This window comes from Candida tropicalis (assembly GCF_000006335.3).
Source record: "Candida tropicalis MYA-3404 genomic scaffold supercont3.6, whole genome shotgun sequence".
In the NCBI taxonomy this organism is placed as follows: Eukaryota; Fungi; Ascomycota; class Pichiomycetes; order Serinales; family Debaryomycetaceae; genus Candida; species Candida tropicalis.
Window position 1 is genome coordinate 107,239 of NW_003020058.1, and position 19,218 is coordinate 126,456.

Below are 19,218 nucleotides of genomic sequence, written 5' to 3' on the forward strand. Positions count from 1 at the left end.
TGGTAAGAAAAAGACTGCTACTGCCGTTGCTCACGTTAAAGCCGGTAAAGGTTTAATTAAAATTAACGGTTCCCCAATCACTTTGGTTCAACCAGAAATCTTGAGATTCAAAGTTTACGAACCATTGACTTTGGTCGGTTTGGACAAATTCCAAGGTATTGACATCAGAGTTAAAGTCACCGGTGGTGGTCACGTTTCCCAAGTTTACGCCATCAGACAAGCCATTGCTAAAGGTTTGGTTGCTTACCACCAAAAATACGTCGATGAAGCTTCTAAGAATGAATTGAAGAAAATCTTTGCTTCTTACGACAAGACTTTGTTGGTTGCCGATTCCAGAAGAATGGAACCAAAGAAATTCGGTGGTCGTGGTGCCAGAGCAAGATTCCAAAAATCTTACCGTTAAGAAGGTTATTTTTATCTTTTTGTATTTTGTTTCAACAATTTTCTTTTGTACATTACCAACAAACTTCACTCCCAACCAAATCATCATTTTTTGTATTTTAAAAAAATATTACTTAGGGCAGCATTTATAAATATGTTAGGTTTCTAGAATATTTTCTTACTTTACATGTTAATATATAAAAAAACGGAAAATATTTAAAGGGTTCTTTATCTGATAATAGAGTATATGTAAAAAAAAAAACTTCTTTGCACTCATTCACCATTCTCTATCTTACATTGTGATTGTAATGGTTGTAAAATCAAACTTGTTACAGATCATCTTGGATTCTTTTTACGTGCATTGTTTGTGGTTGACGATGCTACCAATAGGGATTGATACTTTATAATGTTCAATATTAACTCTAGTACAGCAACATTTCTCAATAGAACAATACCTTACAGGAGATTGTAACTTCTATACATACAAAAGTAATTCAAACAATTTCCTGAAGATTTTCCTAATTTCCTTATCCGTATACCAAGATGTTGTGCTCATAGAAGGTATGCCTTGACACCACGTTCTGCTACAGATGGAGTGAAAATGAAAAATAAAAAAAAAAAAAAATAAAAAAGAAAAAAAAAAAAATACAGTTCAGTATTGAAAAATTACAACAATAACTAGCATAGTACAAACTGTTATACACCAGATCAAAAACAATATATAACCCAAAAAATATTCAATAATAATGAGTCAAACTGTGAGACTAATACGGGAATGTCCTAGCATAGAGAATACCATCCCTTATGCCGTTTATCAATCGTCATCTCCCAAACTAAATTTCCTTGAAGAAGATAAGTTAGTGATCTATAGTGGTGGAAGCAACTATATGTTATCAGCAGAAACAAATATTCCTGATTTAGATGCTTCATCAGTGTCGCTATTCATATTGAATAGTAGTGTGGTGATTTGGTTTAATAATAATAATATTGGTCTCGATATAACATATCCAAGTATAATATTCCATGGGCTCAACAATGGTTCAATATATATCAACATTGAAGATAATAATCTTATAGGAAATTATATCACCATCACGTCGAACACAGCTTCCAACAATTGGTCCAATCCCTTGTTTAATAATCTAAGTGGCAGTTTGAAAGATGTCTACAATGCAATTTCATACGTGGCTGATATGTATGTCAATGACGATGATGACGACGAAGAGGGTGATAATTATATGGGACAAAATTACACAGATCTTCCGAGATTGGATGTATCTCAAGCACTTCCTTATAATCCAGATGAATTGACACCAAAAGTCATAAATAACACCGGTCAGGCAGATGATTTAGATGATGATAATATGGATGATCTTGGAGATGACAGAAGCAGTGATGCAAATACAGGAGACAATAAATATGGTGCTGGAATGCATGTGGATGTTGGATATGCGTCTATAGCTGGAACCAAAACTCGACGTGAATCAGATACTAATCTTGATGACCAAGAAACTTCAATCCACCAAGTCAAGAGAAACAAACTTGGATGATATAGGATATTAATAGGTATATACGATTTATGTTCATGTTAAGTATTATAACTTCTGATTTTTGTCTTCCTCCTTTTTTTTTTTTATTAAACATAAAACATTATAGATTTGTTAATAAACCAAGCAGACTTGATAGCATAGTTTATTATCGGAAAATTGAGAATACTTAGCCACGCGAATAAATTCATCCCTTAAATTTAAAAAGCATGAGGTAATCCATTTAATATTCCAGAGGAGACGCAATTGTAATTAGAATCAATTTCTATGAAGTTATTCAAAGAATTATCTCTGCATATGAATAACACTCTTGATCGTTGTAATTGTTGGGTATGTTTAACGTGATGTCCAATCGGCGGCTACATGGCTCCCTCGGCGGCGGCTCCAAACAAAAAGAAAAAATAAATTGGGTACTCTCCTTCCAAGGAACCTGAGAAAACTGGACAAAATTACGGACTGAGATCACAATGAAAGAAAGAGAGAGTAAAAAAAAAAAAGAGAAAAAAGAAAAGCTACCTATCAGGAGTATTTAATATTTCTGAAAAATACCAAACTTCCACTGAGTACCTACCTAATAGAACCTCACTATAACCTTATACTTTAGCATAGTTGCAATTCATTAGATCTGTTCATATTCACTAGTTTTTAATTTGCATTCGTTTGTTATCCTAGATGAAAACTCCTGAGGAAAAAAACAAGTTCAGGAATCATTTCTTGAAATTAAGCCAGGGCCATATAATCCCAGTAGATGAAAGTAATGATGGTTTTTGGAGCGAATTCTGGCAACATCCAACATGCTCGAATGATATATATGAGGTAATAACAGCAGAAGATGTCAAGAAAGTAAAACAACAAAACTTGATGAATACCGTCCAATTTGTGCAAAAATTATGCCAAAAAGTTATCTATTATGCCAGCGACTCACCCAACCTTGGCATCAATTCAAAAGAGAGTATTGAGTTGTTAAATTGCATACGTTTCTTAAACAAGTTGTTACCCTTTATCTTTGAGCTTGATGGTTATAGAAATGATTTGGAAATTGAAATGTTTTGGAACAATGATTTCGACCCCGTGGCATATTTACAAAGAATACAACATACGCTTTATGAAGATGAAGAAGATTATGAACCAGTAAAACCACAAATAAAGCCTGAGCATGTCCAGAGTTGCATTGCAGTCAATTTGGTTTCCAGTTTGGTTGATTTATTATTTATCGAAAACTTCACTGTCTTGACAGGTAAACCAGAAACAGCTTCAAAGAAATCTTTGAGTGTTTGGGAGCCAGGTATTGGAAATTCATCAAAATATCAAGAACCAAACCCAGCTATTGATAGTAATCGTTGTGAAGTTTTGAAATTGTTGATCACCCTTTGTTCTTCAAACTTGTATCAATCAGTTTCAAATGTGACTACATACGGTTCTAGATTTTTAACATTATTGGTTGCAGCTACTCCAAGAATTGAACTATTAACTTTAGTGTCTTCGTTATTGAATTTATCGTGTCGTGCATCAAGATCCTCGCCGGCTGAAAATGGTTTGGCTTTTGATCAGATCGAATATCGGGAAGTGAGATATTTGTGCACCAGTTATTCATTCCAATTGTTGACATTAATGATTGTTTATCCACTTCCTCAAAGATCAGAGTTAAAGTTTTTAACTGAAGGCGGATTAGTGACGAAACCATACAATATGGCTCGAGTATACATGGGAAAAGTCCACAAAGAGAATGAACTACTATTCATTGCCTCGTCATTAATTAACATTTTAAGAGCTCCTTTGATAAATACCAAGAGAACAAGAACTGGATGCATTTTCTATTTTAAAGCCTGGGACTGGAGATGTCAAACCATCATTGTGGAGTACAGAAGCAGCAATGTTAATCTGGGAATTACTTCAAAGCAATAAAAATTTTATTAATATTATCGGCAAGAAGTACATTCTGGAATTGATGGTTATTTTGTTATATTATGTGTTTACTTATCATGGAAAAGCACAATACAAAAACTTGGTCTTTGTATGTGCTTATTTATTATTATACTTGTCTTCCATCCAAGATAATGGATTCTTGGACCTTTTGTTTAAATCTTTTACATCATCACCTTCACAATTTGACTTCTACAATTCATTACCATCCAATTACAAACTATCCATTACTCCAATAACGACTCGAGATTTCTTGGTAAGTCAAATATGTACTATACTTTTGAATGATCCAACGTGTCTGGCGCAATCGTCTGGATCTTCCTACATTTCAAATTCAGTTGCTTTACCAGAGCTATTATTAAAAACATTGATTGAAATATTGTACAATTTAATACCACCAGTGTGCAGTGAAAACGATAGCACAATACTAACCAACGATAGAACCAAGAAACTCAGCAATCCCAACCTCAGAGGTGGTTTGTCATATCAAGCATCATCATTGATAACCCAAGTAATTGCTACCTTGAGCAAACGAGAGTTTATATTAGAAAAATCATTTCATGCAGATATTGTTGCTTTGTTAATTAGAGCTGTTAGTGCCGCGGTATTGAAATATCCAGCACCATCACGAATGTTGTTGTTTAGCATGTTGAAGAATGAAAAAATATATGACGAATTATGGAACACCATATTCAGTTTTTCAGGGGTATTTTTCAGAGGGAATTCTTTAACGAAAATTGATGATAAAATTGAAGAACAATCAATTAGCCTGGAAAATGAATCGGTTGATGGACAAAAGTACTTCAGTGGTAATCGTAATAGCAGTGATTATTCTACCGTTAAAGCTATTCCTATCCCAACAAACAGATATGAAGAACCATTGAATGATACAATGTCAGAAACTGAAAGTATAGAAGCTTCATTGAGACCATCATTACCTACCGGTATGTCTGCTAAAGCAAGGGAGAAGATGAAAAAGGACAGTCCATTAGGGAAAACGTGGGCTGGTAATGACTCACTTGCAATCATTTTAACTATCGTCATTCCCTATTTAAAAGTTGTATTAAATGAAGTTTGGTCCCGTGTACAGGGTTCAAGTGTGGACAGCTTTGAATTAATTCAACGTATTGCGAATGCCGATTTTGCACAAGTAATAGAAGAGAATAAATCACAAATTCCATACGATCTCCTTCCCGGCACCCCTATTGACTTGTTGAAATTCAATTGGAACCATCTATCTTTGGGTTGGTATATTTCTTTGCTTTATGGACAAATTTATAATTCAGGGGAGATCGCCAAGGAGTATTCAGGAACCAATACCAACAATTATAAAATTGTTAAAAACATAACAAGCAAACTTACACTGAACTGGACAAATTTTTTAAAACTTGACAATACTAACGGAAATGATTCTGCGACGAATATGGATGAGGCTTTAGAATGGGTGAATAATTCATTAACCAATGTCAATTGTTGGTCGGACACCAATATTAAGCTATTCAAAGTGGAAAACACTGAAAATAATAGTTTCTTTGCCAGTTTGAATTCTCGACTCAATGGCTATGGCCAAAACAACGGAACACTACCAGGAAAACGACCATATAGTCAAGCCATTCCATCCACCCCTGGAAGTTTGAACGATTTAACCAGACGATTTAGTGATTTCCGATTCAATAGCTCTCCAAATGTTAGATCAGTAGGTGCTTCACCATTACCATCAGGATTGTCTACACCCATAGAAGAACAAGAAATGTACTTTCAAAGAAGACCCTATAGAAACTCCGTTACAAGTTTGCATTCCTTAAATACATTGAATAGAAGTAGAAGTAATACTAGAAGTAACACTCCTAGAAATTCAATGAGTTAGTTACCTTACACCTGCATTATCCCAATATAAAAATAAAAAATGTTATGTCTATTATGTATACACTTATTATTATCTGTAGATTCTAACCACGTAATTACCTTCTTCTTCTACCTTTACTTTGAACCAATTCAAAACCATCATCATCAACTATTGGACCAGCTAGCTGTGGAGCTTCTTCTGGTTGTTCATCGATATCCATTCCATCGTGAGAATGATTATGGTGATGACCATGACATGCATCATCATCTTCTTGTTCTTCTTCTTCGTCATCTTCATCATCATCACTTACATCTGGGTTATTTGGGTCATTTTCAACATGTACTTTATTGACACTCTTTGAACTTTGTTTAGCTTGCCATTTTTCATACATTTCATCAATAGATCCGTATTTTTCAATCATTACATCTCTGTAAAATTTAATGATCAAATATCCAATTTCCAATGCAGAATCATTATCAATTTGTGTATCAAATTCATCAACCATGGCATATAGTAAAGTTTCTTCAATCAATTGAATATCAACAATTTTAGATTCAGAAAATAAATCAATAACAATACCAGAGATCCAATCTCTCTTTTCAGATGATTTTGGACCACCCCAATTATTATCTACTGCAGTTGTTAACTCTTCCCATTTATAAATGGCCATGCACACACCTAATTCAAATTTTGCTTGCTGTTTTGGATTTTCAAAGGTCAAAGTCCCATTTTCCACTTCAACGTAATCGGTTGGATCTATTTGTGTAGTCATTTTTTTTGTATAAAGATTCCTTATGACTTGAACTGAAGTTATAATTTGATTTGAATTTTTTTTTTTTTTTTTTTTTGGTTTTTACTTTTTTCTTTTCGGTTTTGTGAGATGAGCAGTGCAACAGTTTCCACATTTGTAAATACAATCTATGTTCTTATACAAATACTCATACGCTATAGAAATCCTGCAATTTGATTGTCTTTCTTCAATACAGACACAACCTCTTCTTCAGATACATTCAACTGAACTAATTTAGATCTCTCACCAGCTGAAGTTTGCAATGCAATTATTCCTGCCTCTACTAACGAAGTAACAACGTGTTTGAAGGAATGAATTCTCAAATTGAAATTATGGTTACCAGCATTCTCATCACCAAATAATTTATCAGTGTATAACATGTCCATTATATCCAACTGGCCGGGTTTCTTTTGTTTGGGATCAGTCGACATTACAAGAGAATTTTTCATTTCACTGATAATATCCCCAAGCTTGCTTTCTGCCAATCCGGTTCTTCTTGTCGTTCTTAACATTGAGGCGAGCACTAACTTCGACGCAAATGGCAATGCAGCTATAAACTGTGCTAATGGTGAATTCACTGTTTCGTTAATAGCTGCCAATATGTGTGAAATCAAAACTTCATATGTTTCCTTATTTTTGTCATCGTCACCAGCTGTTGTTGCACCTTCCAGGTTCTTATGATTATCATAATACTGTTTCTCTGCTATTTCGACTGCTCTGCGACAAATATTCAATGCTCTACGGGCATCCCCACTTACACTAGCAACTTTTCTTGATGCAAACCCAATCGCATCGGGTGATATTGTAACCTTTCTTCTGTTATTCTTTGTTATCATTTCTAATCTATGCGAAATGATATCACCCAATTGTTGAAAAGTATAACCCTTGAACTGAATTCTTCTTAAACCCAATCTAGACGAAATTTTGTTTGACAAAACTCTTTCTGGTAAATCCATGGTGTTGGCTACTGCAATCACAATTAACTTTGATGTGTTATAAGTGGGCCAATTGAAAAAGTTGTACATAACATTTTGCTTTTTAGTCGCAATTTGATCCAATTCATCCATTAATACAATCAACGGTTTTCTGTTGGCTTGATCGGTCTTAAAGTATTCCTCTAGCAATAATGCAGCATTTGTTGCGACAACTCTGTGACCACTTATGTGCTCCCAAAGCACTTCGTATGCAACATTGGGATTTAACAATTTCAACCCATTCAATTCCACGTAACTAAATGGTTTGATCTCACCTAAAGATTGTGACTCTGTCATTTGTTGCACTACATCTTTGATAGTTGCTGTTTTACCCATACCTGGCACACCACTGACGTACACACAACACCCAGTACCTTCATTCACAGCTGACTCCAAATTCATATAGATCATAGCAAATTCATCTTCTCTTCCTGGTAATGCATTTAATTTCTGTGAAGTATGCAATTTCTGTTTCATCTCTTTAAATGCTTGAGACGTTGTATCCGTAAACCCGTCAGGGACACGCTTTGTTGGTGAAAGAAATACAGGTAAGGAAGATCTATCCAACGTAGAGAATTTGATCTTCTTTGTTGGAGTCACAGCAGAATAAAACTCTTCTAATTCACTTCCTGTGGTTTTTGATTTAACTGATTTTCGTTTAGGAGATGGAGTGTTGTTCTTTCGAGGGGACCGTGTCCTCTTCTTACGCTTCTTCCCATACTCTTCAAAATCAGATTCTTCTTCATCAAGGTCTGCTTCGTCATCTTCTACCTCTTCTTCGGATTCAATTACAACTTCTTCGTCTTCAGATTCGACGTCAGGATCATGATCATCACTAATGTAATCGCTTTGCAAGTCAGAATCGGATGGCTCAATTGATTCTTGTTCATCTTGCTTCTTCTTCTGCTTCTCCTCTGCTCCCAAGTCTATGCGTTTGTTTTCGGTTTTAGTACCAGATCTCTTCTCCATCCCAACATTAACTAGTTTTGTGCTTGAATTATTGCTATTGGTTCCCTTCTCTGTTTTTATTGGTTGCTCTCTTTGCCTTGCCCTTCTTGAAGATTTCCTGTTCTGGGCATGAGATAATGACATATTCATAATCTTCTTGGTAAATTCTTCATTATTGGATAATAGCAACTGGTGTAGCTCCAGGTAATCGAAACTTTCACTTAAATTGCCATAATCATCTGCCAATCTTCTCAAAAGAAATGTATTGTTTGAATTGGATTCATCAATGACAATATCGTTAAATTGATCTTCAGATAGAACATTGATATGACGGATAAATTCAGTATACTTTAATTCATTAAAATAGGGAGTTAGAAATAGCTCGTTTTCTTTAGCAATTCCTTCCTGTAGTCCGCTAACTTCAATTGGTCTTAATAGCCAAACAACATGTACTAAGATAAACTCACTAGTCCCCCACTGGATTTGTTTAATTATACAAATTTCCAGAGACAGACCAAAATTCTTATCCCGCGAGGTAACTTCAATTGCATCTCCAACTTTAAACTCGACTCCGTCTACTTGTCTGATCAATACAATCTTATCACTAGCTGGTTTAATTGCCATTGTACTAGCTTGAGATCGTGAAATTCGACCTCTTCGTGTGACGGGAGTTGAATCAACAAGGCTTTTATTATCGTCACTATCGACATTTTCAATTCTGTATCCCCACCCTTTAATACAATTCATGGCTTCTTGTTATACGAGGATCTGTAAAGTGATTCTTTGATAACTCTATGATTTAAGTTGGTCCTGTTCTTTTTTTTTTTTTTTAGAGAAAATCACTTCGTTTTTCTAGGTTGTATTCTCAACTTCCCATATTTTCTCTTGCGTGGTTGTTACGAGGTAAAAAAGTATGCGCGACGAACCTTATCTAATTGTAGTAATACCTTGTATTGAGCAATAAAATAAAGAACAAAAGACTATAAAAGAATTAAATTAATACGTTATTCCAGCTATTTATTCCCCCTCCCTCTTTTGACCCAATAACAAATCACAAATTAAGGAAAAGAAAAGAAAAGCGAGGTGTATTAGCTATTATTTGTAAATCAATATTGGTTCACCAACATTCTCTATCTGATCTAGCTTCAACTTCAAGTCAAAAGCTTTGGATAATATTATCTTAAATATCTTCTGGACATTGATCGAGTGGCTAGTGGAACAAAATATAACTGGCGCTTTCATTGCTGTTCCAAACTTCTTGGCTTGTTGTGTAATTTCAATTTGATCTTGGAATGATAAATCTATGAATTGATCATATTTGGTTCCCACTAGAAATGGTATGGCAGTTTTATTAAATCCCCTGACTTGTCTGTACCATTCTTTTATTGAATTCAAAGTGGATTTCCTTGTGAGGTCAAACATGAATAAGATGGCAACCGCGTCATTCGACACAATTGGTAACATATTTGTAAACTCCTTTTGCCCACCAAGATCCCATATCGAAAACGTTATTGTTGTGTTTTTAATTTGTATCTTCTTGTCCATGAAGTTAACTCCTAATGTCTGAATATAGTCATCATTAAAAGACCCTTCGACATATTTCACCATTAGTGATGTTTTACCGATTTGCGAGTCACCTATTAAACCAATCTTTAATGCAACTCTATACTATTGTTAGTTATATGTTTTGGTTAGATATATCAATTGTAAAGATCATGACATACTGATTATTTTGGTCCTTTGTATTCTCCTGTTCCATGAGTATGCTAACTATAAATTAATTGTCTGCGTGTTTTATAATGTATACACCAATTTGTTTATTTTGGTATTTTGCTTTATTAATTATTTTTTTTTTGAGTTTTAAATGTATATAATTGTTTGATTTTGTTCGACAGGGAATTTCTCTTGATGCACTTTGTTTACATTTTGATATTAAGGTACTACCGTTCGACGCGACATTTTATTGTTGTCAAAATGTCGCACAACAATTTAGGGTTTTAGCCCTGCTCACGTGTATTTATTTTGTTTTTTGTAGTGAAATTTAGTTTGTATTAATTATATCCTGTATATTGATGTTTTGGTACTTTGCGCACACTAATTTGTTAGTGAATTTTGAACGATTCAACAATCTTTTTTCTGTCCAACGATAGGAGTGCGTATGGACGTAGTCGCGCGGTGGTGGCCCCTTTGTTCTGGTGGGACTCTCGCCCGATTTTACAGATTCTGGCAGTCGCACCCACACATTCTGTGTCTCTCTGACATTGAGTCTTGTCTCTCTGCTGGTCGCACACGCATTGTCTCTCTTACTCTCATTCTCCCAACTCTCGCTTTCCCAATACTAGTGAAATTTTTTTTTTTTTTTCAATTGCAAGTGTATCTCATAAAAATTTTTTATGGGATTTTTTTTTTCTTTCTTACTTTGTTTAACTTAATCACCAACTCAAGTACATCATGGCTGTCGGTAAGAACAAGAGATTGTCTAAAGGAAAGAAAGGTTTAAAAAAGAAGGTCGTTGACCCATTCACCAGAAAAGACTGGTTTGACATCAAAGCTCCAACCACCTTTGAAAACAGAAACGTTGGTAAAACTTTAATCAACAGATCTACCGGTTTGAAGAACGCCGCTGATGGCTTAAAAGGTAGAGTCTTTGAAGTTTGTTTAGCTGACTTGCAAGGTTCTGAAGACCACTCTTACAGAAAAATCAAATTGAGAGTTGACGAAGTCCAAGGTAAAAACTTGTTGACCAACTTCCACGGTTTGGATTTCACTTCCGACAAATTAAGATCTTTGGTCAGAAAATGGCAATCTTTGGTTGAAGCTAACGTTACTGTTAAGACTGCTGATGACTACGTTTTGAGAGTTTTCGCTATTGCTTTCACCAAGAGACAAGCTAACCAAATTAAGAAAACCACTTACGCTCAATCTTCTAAATTGAGAGAAGTTAGAAAGAAGATGATTGAAATTATGCAAAGAGAAGTTTCCAACTGTACTTTGGCTCAATTAACCTCCAAATTGATTCCAGAAGTCATTGGCCGTGAAATTGAAAAATCCACTCAAACTATCTTCCCATTACAAAACGTCCACATCAGAAAAGTTAAATTGTTGAAACAACCAAAATTCGACTTGGGTTCATTATTGGCTTTACACGGTGAAGGTTCCACTGAAGAAAAAGGTAAAAAAGTTTCTTCTGGTTTCAAGGATGTCGTCTTAGAATCTGTTTAAGGAGAATAGCAAGAATAATTAATAGAAGGTATTTCTGTTTATTTAATGTACAATATAGGTTCTCTTTTTAGCATTTTCTTTTTGGTTTCTATTTTATTTTGTATAAAAACATAATGAAAAATACATATAAGTAATATAAAAAAAAATTAAAGTGTTTGGGGTTACCAATAGGAATGTAGTTTGGTCTCTTTGGTCTTGAGATGGGTTATACAACAAACACCAACTATAACTAAAAGATCGTGCGAGTATATTTGAATTGGAAGTTTAATTTTTGTCAAGTTTCGCAACATTTTCCTAATAAAAATCGAAAGTGTTTATTCAATATTGTAATTGCAATTTGATATTCAATTAAACCACGTTAATTACGTATTGCACATCACAGAAATGACTCTAATTTTGCTTCATACAAACAATAGGACTATAAAGCGAGATCATTGAACGGTTTTACATCTTTGCTCAAGCTGAATTTTACGAGGTGTATAACATCACCAGGTAGGTGAGATGAATCAGAGTGAAGTTTGCTACAAGTTAGTGTTTCCAAAAAAAAAAAAAAAAAAATTGTATACGAGTATCCGAAAAGCTGCGAATGGTAAATTCTGTCAATGATTCAGTACAACCATTCAAGAAAGCATACAACTCTTGAGGGGAAAGGGTTTATCTGAAGCGAGCAAAACAGCAAGGGATCAACAAGTATTCGTACAGAGCAAGTATGTCTTTTGAACCTGGGCAAGATAAAACAATTGTGTGTACACGTCCATGGGCTTAAAGATAAAATGTAGGACAACAAAAAAATAAAAAGTAGGCGATGTATTTTCCTAGTTAAAAGGAAAAATGATCGGTTGCTCTACACATTCCTACGTGTAATTAAATCACACAAAAGTGTTCATCCCATACACACCAAAAGCAATGACAGACAGACAAAGAAAAAACAACAACAACAACAATAATTAATACACCACAAAAAAAAAGGGGAAATTTCAGATTCCGAATTTCATTTGGTTTAACAGAATTTATTTGTTTTTAAAACGTATTGCTATTCTATTTTTTTTTTTGTATTTCTTTCTTGCTTTTTTTCTTCCTATCTATCTCAATTATCAATTGTTGTTTCCAAATTTTACCAATTGATTGGTTTTACTCATCAATAAATCAACTAATACCAACCCTCAATGAGTACTAATAGTCAAGTATGTTATATTCTAGGATCAATTATTATTTTCCTTTTTATTTTTTTTTTTTTTTTCGAAGTTTTGTTAGTGAGTGTGTTTGGTTTATGTCGCATCGACTGATGATCTCACCTCCCCACGAATGGGTCATTAGGACAATACCTTAGCAATTAGAGAAAAGAAAGTTGTTACGATAGTATTCCTATATGCACATTGACAAAACATCAATTGAATAGCTCGGTTTTACTAACATGTCTTTACAGTCAGAGGAACAGAAACAGCAGAAACAGGATAAGCCAAGAGAAAATGGCCCAGAAGGGTCCATTGCCAACAAGGAGGACATTGATGAATTTAACAAGAAGGCTCATTCAGATATAAACAACCAAACTTCATCACTCAATGGCTCCAATAACCACCCAAGACCACCAAAACAAGCCCCACCCGAAGCTCCTAAAGCCGCCCATTCTACAAGAATTAGAGACAATACTACTTTCTCATGGAAGAATGTTGGTGGATGGGACATCAAAGATACTAGTGACAAGAAGGCATTATTGCAAAACACCAAACAAGTGGAATCTTATATCATTGACCATTTCTATGGTGATTGGTACTGGAATTGTTCCTTGATGATTGGAACTTGTTTTTTTGCTTGGTTGTTTGCAAGAATTGGAGGAGGCATTTTGTCCCTTGGGGTTGTATTATTGTTTACAAACTCCGTCTATCGTGGTGAAATGAGAAGATTCAATCGTAACATCAGAGACGATTTAACTAGAATTAAAGCCGATGATCGTTTGGCCAATGAGTTGGAAACCATGGAATGGATGAATTCATTTTTAGATAAGTTCTGGGTCATTTATATGCCAGCATTCTCTGAAACAGTTATGTTCCAAACCAACGAGATTTTGAAAGACCAAGCTCCAGGTTTTGGTATTGATAAATTGACTTTGGATGAATTTACTTTGGGTTCTAAAGCTCCAAGAGTCAACTCCATCAAATCTTACTCCAAGACTACTCAAGATGTGATTGAAATGGATTGGGCTTTCTCCTTTGCTCCAAATGATACCGATGACATGACCAAAAATGAAATCAAGAGAAAAATTGATCCAAAAGTTGCTCTTGGTGTTACCATTGGTAAAGGTTTTGTCACCAAGACCTTGCCAATCCTTGTTGAGGATATGTCTTTTACTGGTAGAATGAAGGTTAAATTGAGACTTTCTCAAAATTTCCCTCATGTCAAGATGGTGTCTATTCAATTTTTGGAACCACCAGATATTGATTATGCCTTGAAACCAGTTGGTGGTGATACTTTTGGTATCGATATTATGTCTTTTATCCCAGGTTTGTCCAAATTTGTCAATGGTATTATTCACTCTACATTAAGACCAATGTTGTATGCACCAAATTCATTGGATATTGATGTCGAAGAAATTATGGCTGCCCAATCGAACGACTCGGTTGGTGTTGTGGAAGTTACCGTTAAACGCTGTAAGAAATTGAAAACTGGTAGTGCCACTAAGCCAAAGAGTCTTAATCCTTATGTCCAGATCAAAGTGTCAAACAATGCCAAGATTGACGAGAGAACCAAAACCAAGAAATTGGTCAATGATCCTGTTTTCATGGAAACCAAGACTATTTTGGTTAATCAATTGGAAGGAAACTTTTTGAACTTCAATGTTTACAATCTCATTGAAGATAAGATGGATGATCAATTAATTGGTAACTGTGAATTTGGATTAGGCGAATTGTTGCAACAGGAAAATATTCAAGGTATAACTAAAAATATCATGGAAGGAGGTAAAGTTGTTGGTAAAGTTGAATTGGATATTAAATACTTCCCAACTATTGAACCTACTACATTAGAGGATGGTACCAAAGAAGTTAACACTGATAATGAAGTTGGTATTATGAAATTGACTTTACATGAGGCTAGGGATTTGGATATTTCAAACTCTGCCATTGGTTTGTTGAACCCATATGCTGAAATTTTTGTTAACAACGAAAAGGTCAAGACCTGTCGTAGATTGAGACAAACCAATGAACCTTCATGGAATGAGTCATTTGAAAGTTTAATTTTCCAAAAGGCAGACACATCTATTCAAGTGTTGGTTAGAGATTCCGTTGATGACAACATTGTTGCCAACTTGGAAGTTAATTTACAAGATGTTATTTTTGAAACTAAAAGAGGTCAACAATGGTTCACATGCCCTACAATTTCCAAAGATGCACCTGCTCCAAAAGTTAGACTCACTGCTGGCTGGAAACCATTGGCAATTGACGAAGCTACAAGTTCAAAGGTTGTTGTCAACGCTCCTATTGGTGGTATGAGATTACACGTTAGAGGTGCCAAGGGTCTTAAGAATTTAGAATCTGTTGGTTACGTTGATCCATATGTTAGAGTTTTATTGAATGGTAAATTGAGAGCTAAAACAACCACATTTGCTGAGACTGTCAATCCAGAATGGGATTCTGTTTACTTTTTGCCAGTGGCTAATGAGCATCAACACTATTTGCTTGAACTTATGGATGCCGAACCTGAAGGTAAAGACAGATCATTAGGTACTGCAGCTGTTAACATCGCAGATTTCTTGAGAAAGAATGACGAAGGATACTACTTGGGATACGATGGTTCCAGTGAGGTTATCGAACAACCTGTTTTATTCAATACCGAACCAGTTGGTTCCATTTTCTATTCTGTTTCCTTCTATCCAACCATTCCAATTTATTCGTTATCCCAATTGCACAATAAAGTTGAATACTTCAAGCAATTAGAAGAAACAGAAGAAAGAGAAAAGGAAAAATATGCTAGAGATGAAAAATTGTATAAAGAAAACCCAGACGAATTTGAATGGGTTGAAATCGAAGATCATCATATCAGAGAACCACCGAAGGTTGAATTGAAATTGGAAGATGCAATTAAGTACAGGGCTGGTACTATGGCTGTTCATTTAGTTGGTGGTGAATTTGAAAGAGCTGACGTCTATGTTCACACATTATTTGACGAGCATGCTTTCCCATCAGGCGTTTCTCCACGTGCTGAAGGTAAGAGACTTACCACATCTTCTATTGGTGAAACATTTGTGCGTGATTTACCTAACTCCAATTTGATATTCAGAGTTGCAAAAGCTGTTGAAGTCACTGAAGAAAGCCAAGTGTTAGTTGAAAAGATGTACAGTACTATTGAGATCTATGAAAAATCATTTGAAAAGCCAATCAGATTGAATCTCGGTAACCGTAACTACATTGATGTCCAATTAGAATTTATTCCATCTCCAGTTAAATTAGCTCCATTGGACACTATTTTGGATGTCGGTAAGGTTAAATTAGAAATTATCGGTGCAGAAAACTTGAAGGCTGTTGACTCCAATGGTAAATCTGATCCAATTTGTGTTGTTCAAGTTGACGGGGTTAAGGTGTTCAAGACCGATAAGAAGAGAAAGACTTTGGATCCAACTTGGAATGAAACTGCTGAATTCCCAATGATTTCTAGATCTAGACAAATCTTGTTGGTGGAAGTGTACGATTGGGATCTTACCCATCCAGATGAATTATTAGGGATGGCTAATTTGGACATTTCCAACATCCCTCCGTTGACAACCACACCATTTACAGCGAAATTGGATACTCAAGGTACTGTGAACTTAAGAGTGACATTCTTCCCAGAATATATCAGACCACCATTGAACTGTAGCTCTGTTTTGCCTGTTAATATGGATGCCATTACAGAAACTTCCTGGAATGCCATCAATGGTGTTGGAGGTGCTGCTGCTAATGGAGCTGGTGCTGCTGTCGAACAATTGGGTAAAGGACATGGATTACTTAAGGGTTTCAAGAGCAGAAGAAGCAGAAAGAGCCAAGAAGGCGGTGAAGAATCTTCTACTCTTTCACCAAGTAAATCATCGAATGGCGATAGCAACAAGAACGAAGCCGAAATTCCTGAAGATGAAAAAGAATTCAGAAAAGAACAAGATAATGAAATTGAAAGTATTGATGCCTTGCCAAACATCCGTGAGCACAACTTACCACCTCCTCAACTGCCATTTATTGCTCAAGACGGCAGCCCACAAGGCAGCAACCAAGGCAATATCAGTCCAAAGAAAGGTCATTTTAGAAATGTAAGTGCTGCCACAGGTATGACTGATGCTGCATCAAGTTTTGCTGCCAGTATAAATGGAGCTGACGCTATCCCTGGTAGATTGACCATTGTCGAGGCACGTAATATTGCTGGGGGTGAGAACTTGGAAGTGAAAGCGTTTTTGAAGACTTCTAGCAAAGAAAAAACTTTGATCAAAACTAGAAGTGTTAAATTTGACAAGAACAGCGATTCTTATAAATGGAATGAAAGCGTTCCGTTCAAGAGTACTACTAGTGGTTCAATAGTCTTAGTTTTGAGAGAAAAACATACTTTTGGTAAATCAGTTGTTGTGGGTGAAGGTATTTTGGAATTAAATAATTGTGTTAATGTCAGTGAAAATGTAACTATTCCAGTTGGATCTGCTGAATTGATTATAAATGTCAAATACTTCACATGAGGCTATGAACGATTTCATGTAATTGATTGATTTTCTTTTTTTTTTACTTTCTTTGTCACTCATTTGTAATTGTATATTTGCATTTTTTTTTGTATAGTTGTTATTGTTTTTATTATTATTATTATTATTATTAGTTGAAATGTATAGGATACTTTGAATATATCAGACTTATACCCTTATCTGGTTAGTTGCTGCAAAATAGAGAACAAGAAGTGTCGCAGAATTTAATTTTTTTTTTGCTTTTCGTTGAGATCAGTAATAATAGGGCTATAGCCCTAAATCCACTACCTGCAGTATTTTGTATACAGAATTTCGCACTAAGAACTACTAATCTATTACTCTATTTTGCTAGTTAATTTCTAATTTTTTTTTTTTTTCGCCTGCTCACACAAAATTTTTACCAAAAATTTTCGTTGTTTGGACGTAAGCGTTTTGGGTTCCTGTACACACTCCCTCGCATTGCCCTGAGTTACTCACAATTCTCTTTCACTTACCTTTCTCTCACACACACAGACACACACTCTCACCGCTTGCACAATACTAGCGAAAAAAAAGCTTTTTGCAAAATTTATTCTTACTAGTTTTCATTTAATTTGTATACCAACTAACATAATAGAGTCAAAAATGAGTTCAGTTGTATGTTTAGATATGATTATGGAGAATGAAATGATATGAATATAGATAGTTGGATTGAATTTACAGAATATGGATGGATAGATACCTATAAATCATGAGTTGTATTCATGAGGAATAATTTTCAACCCATTTAGGAAGATAAATATCAGAATAGTTTAGCACAACAACTACTAGAGGAAGGAAACCAAATGAAATAGAGAGAGAATTATACAAGATGTTTGTTTTTATAATTTCCTAACTATCTTTTATTGTATATTTTTCATTACTGTTTTACCTAATATGTTGACCAATAATTAATACTAACATTTTTATTTTTTAATTTAGGCTCCAAAGTGGTACCAATCAGAAGACGTTCCAGCTCCAAGACAAGCTAGAAAAACCGCTCGTCCACAAAAATTACGTGCCTCTTTAGTTCCAGGTACTGTTTTAATTTTGTTGGCTGGTAGATTCAGAGGTAAGAGAGTTGTTTACTTGAAGAACTTGGAAGACAACACCTTATTGGTTTCTGGTCCATTCAAAGTTAACGGTGTTCCATTGAGAAGAGTTAACGCTAGATACGTCATTGCTACTTCTACCAAGGTCAATGTTTCTGGTGTTGATGTTTCCAAATTCAACGTTGAATACTTTGCCAGAGAAAAATCTTCTAAATCTAAGAAATCCGAAGCTGAATTCTTTGATGAAGCTGCTCCAAAGAAAGAAGTTAAAGCTGAAAGAGTTGCTGACCAAAAAACTGTTGACGCTGCTTTATTGTCTGAAATCAAAAAGACCCCATTATTGAAACAATACTTGGCTGCTTCTTTCTCCTTGAAGAACGGTGACAGACCACACTTGTTGAAATTCTAAGTTAGTCTCGAAGTAGGGAATAATTTTAAAATACAAACTAATGTTCATGGTAAATATCTATGTGGCCTAGTATTAAAGTAGATGAACGATATTGTTGAGTATATTTGTTTTCATTATCTTTGGGAGTCTGTATAATGTTTTGGGACAATGAGATAGATATCTCATATTTAAGTATCTTTGTTTGCTTTTTGTTTTTATATATTAGGTTGCTGTCAAAAAACAACAACTAAATTTTTTTTAATCGGTGTATCTTACTTTTATTCATTTTGTATATTTAATACATATAAAATATTTAAAAAGCGTAAACGATATGGTTAGATGAAGGGGAGTTATATTGTAGTTAATGATGGTTGCTTGAACCGTTGTAACCTACGAATTAATCTTTATTAGTGGCACTAGTCTAGGCCCACGTGAAT

The 19,218-nt window shown here is 34.9% G+C and overlaps 8 protein-coding genes across 8 annotated transcripts; 4 read left to right on the forward strand and 4 right to left on the reverse strand. All coding sequences in view use genetic code 12, as the record gives it.

Annotated features, from left to right (window-relative positions):
- Positions 1-52: 52 nt before the first annotated feature.
- CTRG_04338 (40S ribosomal protein S16) lies at positions 53-490 on the reverse strand (the record flags this gene model as incomplete). The annotated part of the gene is made up of 1 exon (XM_002549995.1): positions 53-490. One exon carries the CDS (start codon positions 488-490, stop codon positions 53-55), a length of 438 nt encoding a protein of 145 aa, XP_002550041.1.
- Positions 491-1,127: 637 nt separating this feature from the next.
- On the forward strand, positions 1,128-1,931 carry CTRG_04339 (uncharacterized protein; the record flags this gene model as incomplete). Its single annotated transcript, XM_002549996.1, has 1 exon — positions 1,128-1,931. The coding sequence occupies one exon, from the start codon at positions 1,128-1,130 to the stop codon at positions 1,929-1,931; it is 804 nt and encodes a 267-aa protein (XP_002550042.1).
- Positions 1,932-3,801: 1,870 nt separating this feature from the next.
- Positions 3,802-5,718, forward strand: CTRG_04340 (uncharacterized protein; the record flags this gene model as incomplete). The annotated part of the gene is made up of 1 exon (XM_002549997.1): positions 3,802-5,718. The coding sequence occupies one exon, from the start codon at positions 3,802-3,804 to the stop codon at positions 5,716-5,718; it is 1,917 nt and encodes a 638-aa protein (XP_002550043.1).
- Positions 5,719-5,812: 94 nt separating this feature from the next.
- On the reverse strand, positions 5,813-6,469 carry TSR2 (Tsr2p; the record flags this gene model as incomplete). The annotated part of the gene is made up of 1 exon (XM_002549998.1): positions 5,813-6,469. One exon carries the CDS (start codon positions 6,467-6,469, stop codon positions 5,813-5,815), a length of 657 nt encoding a protein of 218 aa, XP_002550044.1.
- Positions 6,470-6,642: 173 nt separating this feature from the next.
- ORC1 (origin recognition complex subunit 1) lies at positions 6,643-9,156 on the reverse strand (the record flags this gene model as incomplete). The annotated part of the gene is made up of 1 exon (XM_002549999.1): positions 6,643-9,156. One exon carries the CDS (start codon positions 9,154-9,156, stop codon positions 6,643-6,645), a length of 2,514 nt encoding a protein of 837 aa, XP_002550045.1.
- Positions 9,157-9,504: 348 nt separating this feature from the next.
- TEM1 (Ras family GTPase) lies at positions 9,505-10,017 on the reverse strand (the record flags this gene model as incomplete). The annotated part of the gene is made up of 1 exon (XM_002550000.1): positions 9,505-10,017. One exon carries the CDS (start codon positions 10,015-10,017, stop codon positions 9,505-9,507), a length of 513 nt encoding a protein of 170 aa, XP_002550046.1.
- An 843-nt stretch (positions 10,018-10,860) lies between these two features.
- Positions 10,861-11,631, forward strand: RPS1 (40S ribosomal protein eS1; the record flags this gene model as incomplete). Its single annotated transcript, XM_002550001.1, has 1 exon — positions 10,861-11,631. One exon carries the CDS (start codon positions 10,861-10,863, stop codon positions 11,629-11,631), a length of 771 nt encoding a protein of 256 aa, XP_002550047.1.
- Positions 11,632-13,045: 1,414 nt separating this feature from the next.
- CTRG_04345 (uncharacterized protein) lies at positions 13,046-17,323 on the forward strand (the record flags this gene model as incomplete). The annotated part of the gene is made up of 1 exon (XM_002550002.1): positions 13,046-17,323. The coding sequence occupies one exon, from the start codon at positions 13,046-13,048 to the stop codon at positions 17,321-17,323; it is 4,278 nt and encodes a 1,425-aa protein (XP_002550048.1).
- Positions 17,324-19,218: the final 1,895 nt, after the last annotated feature.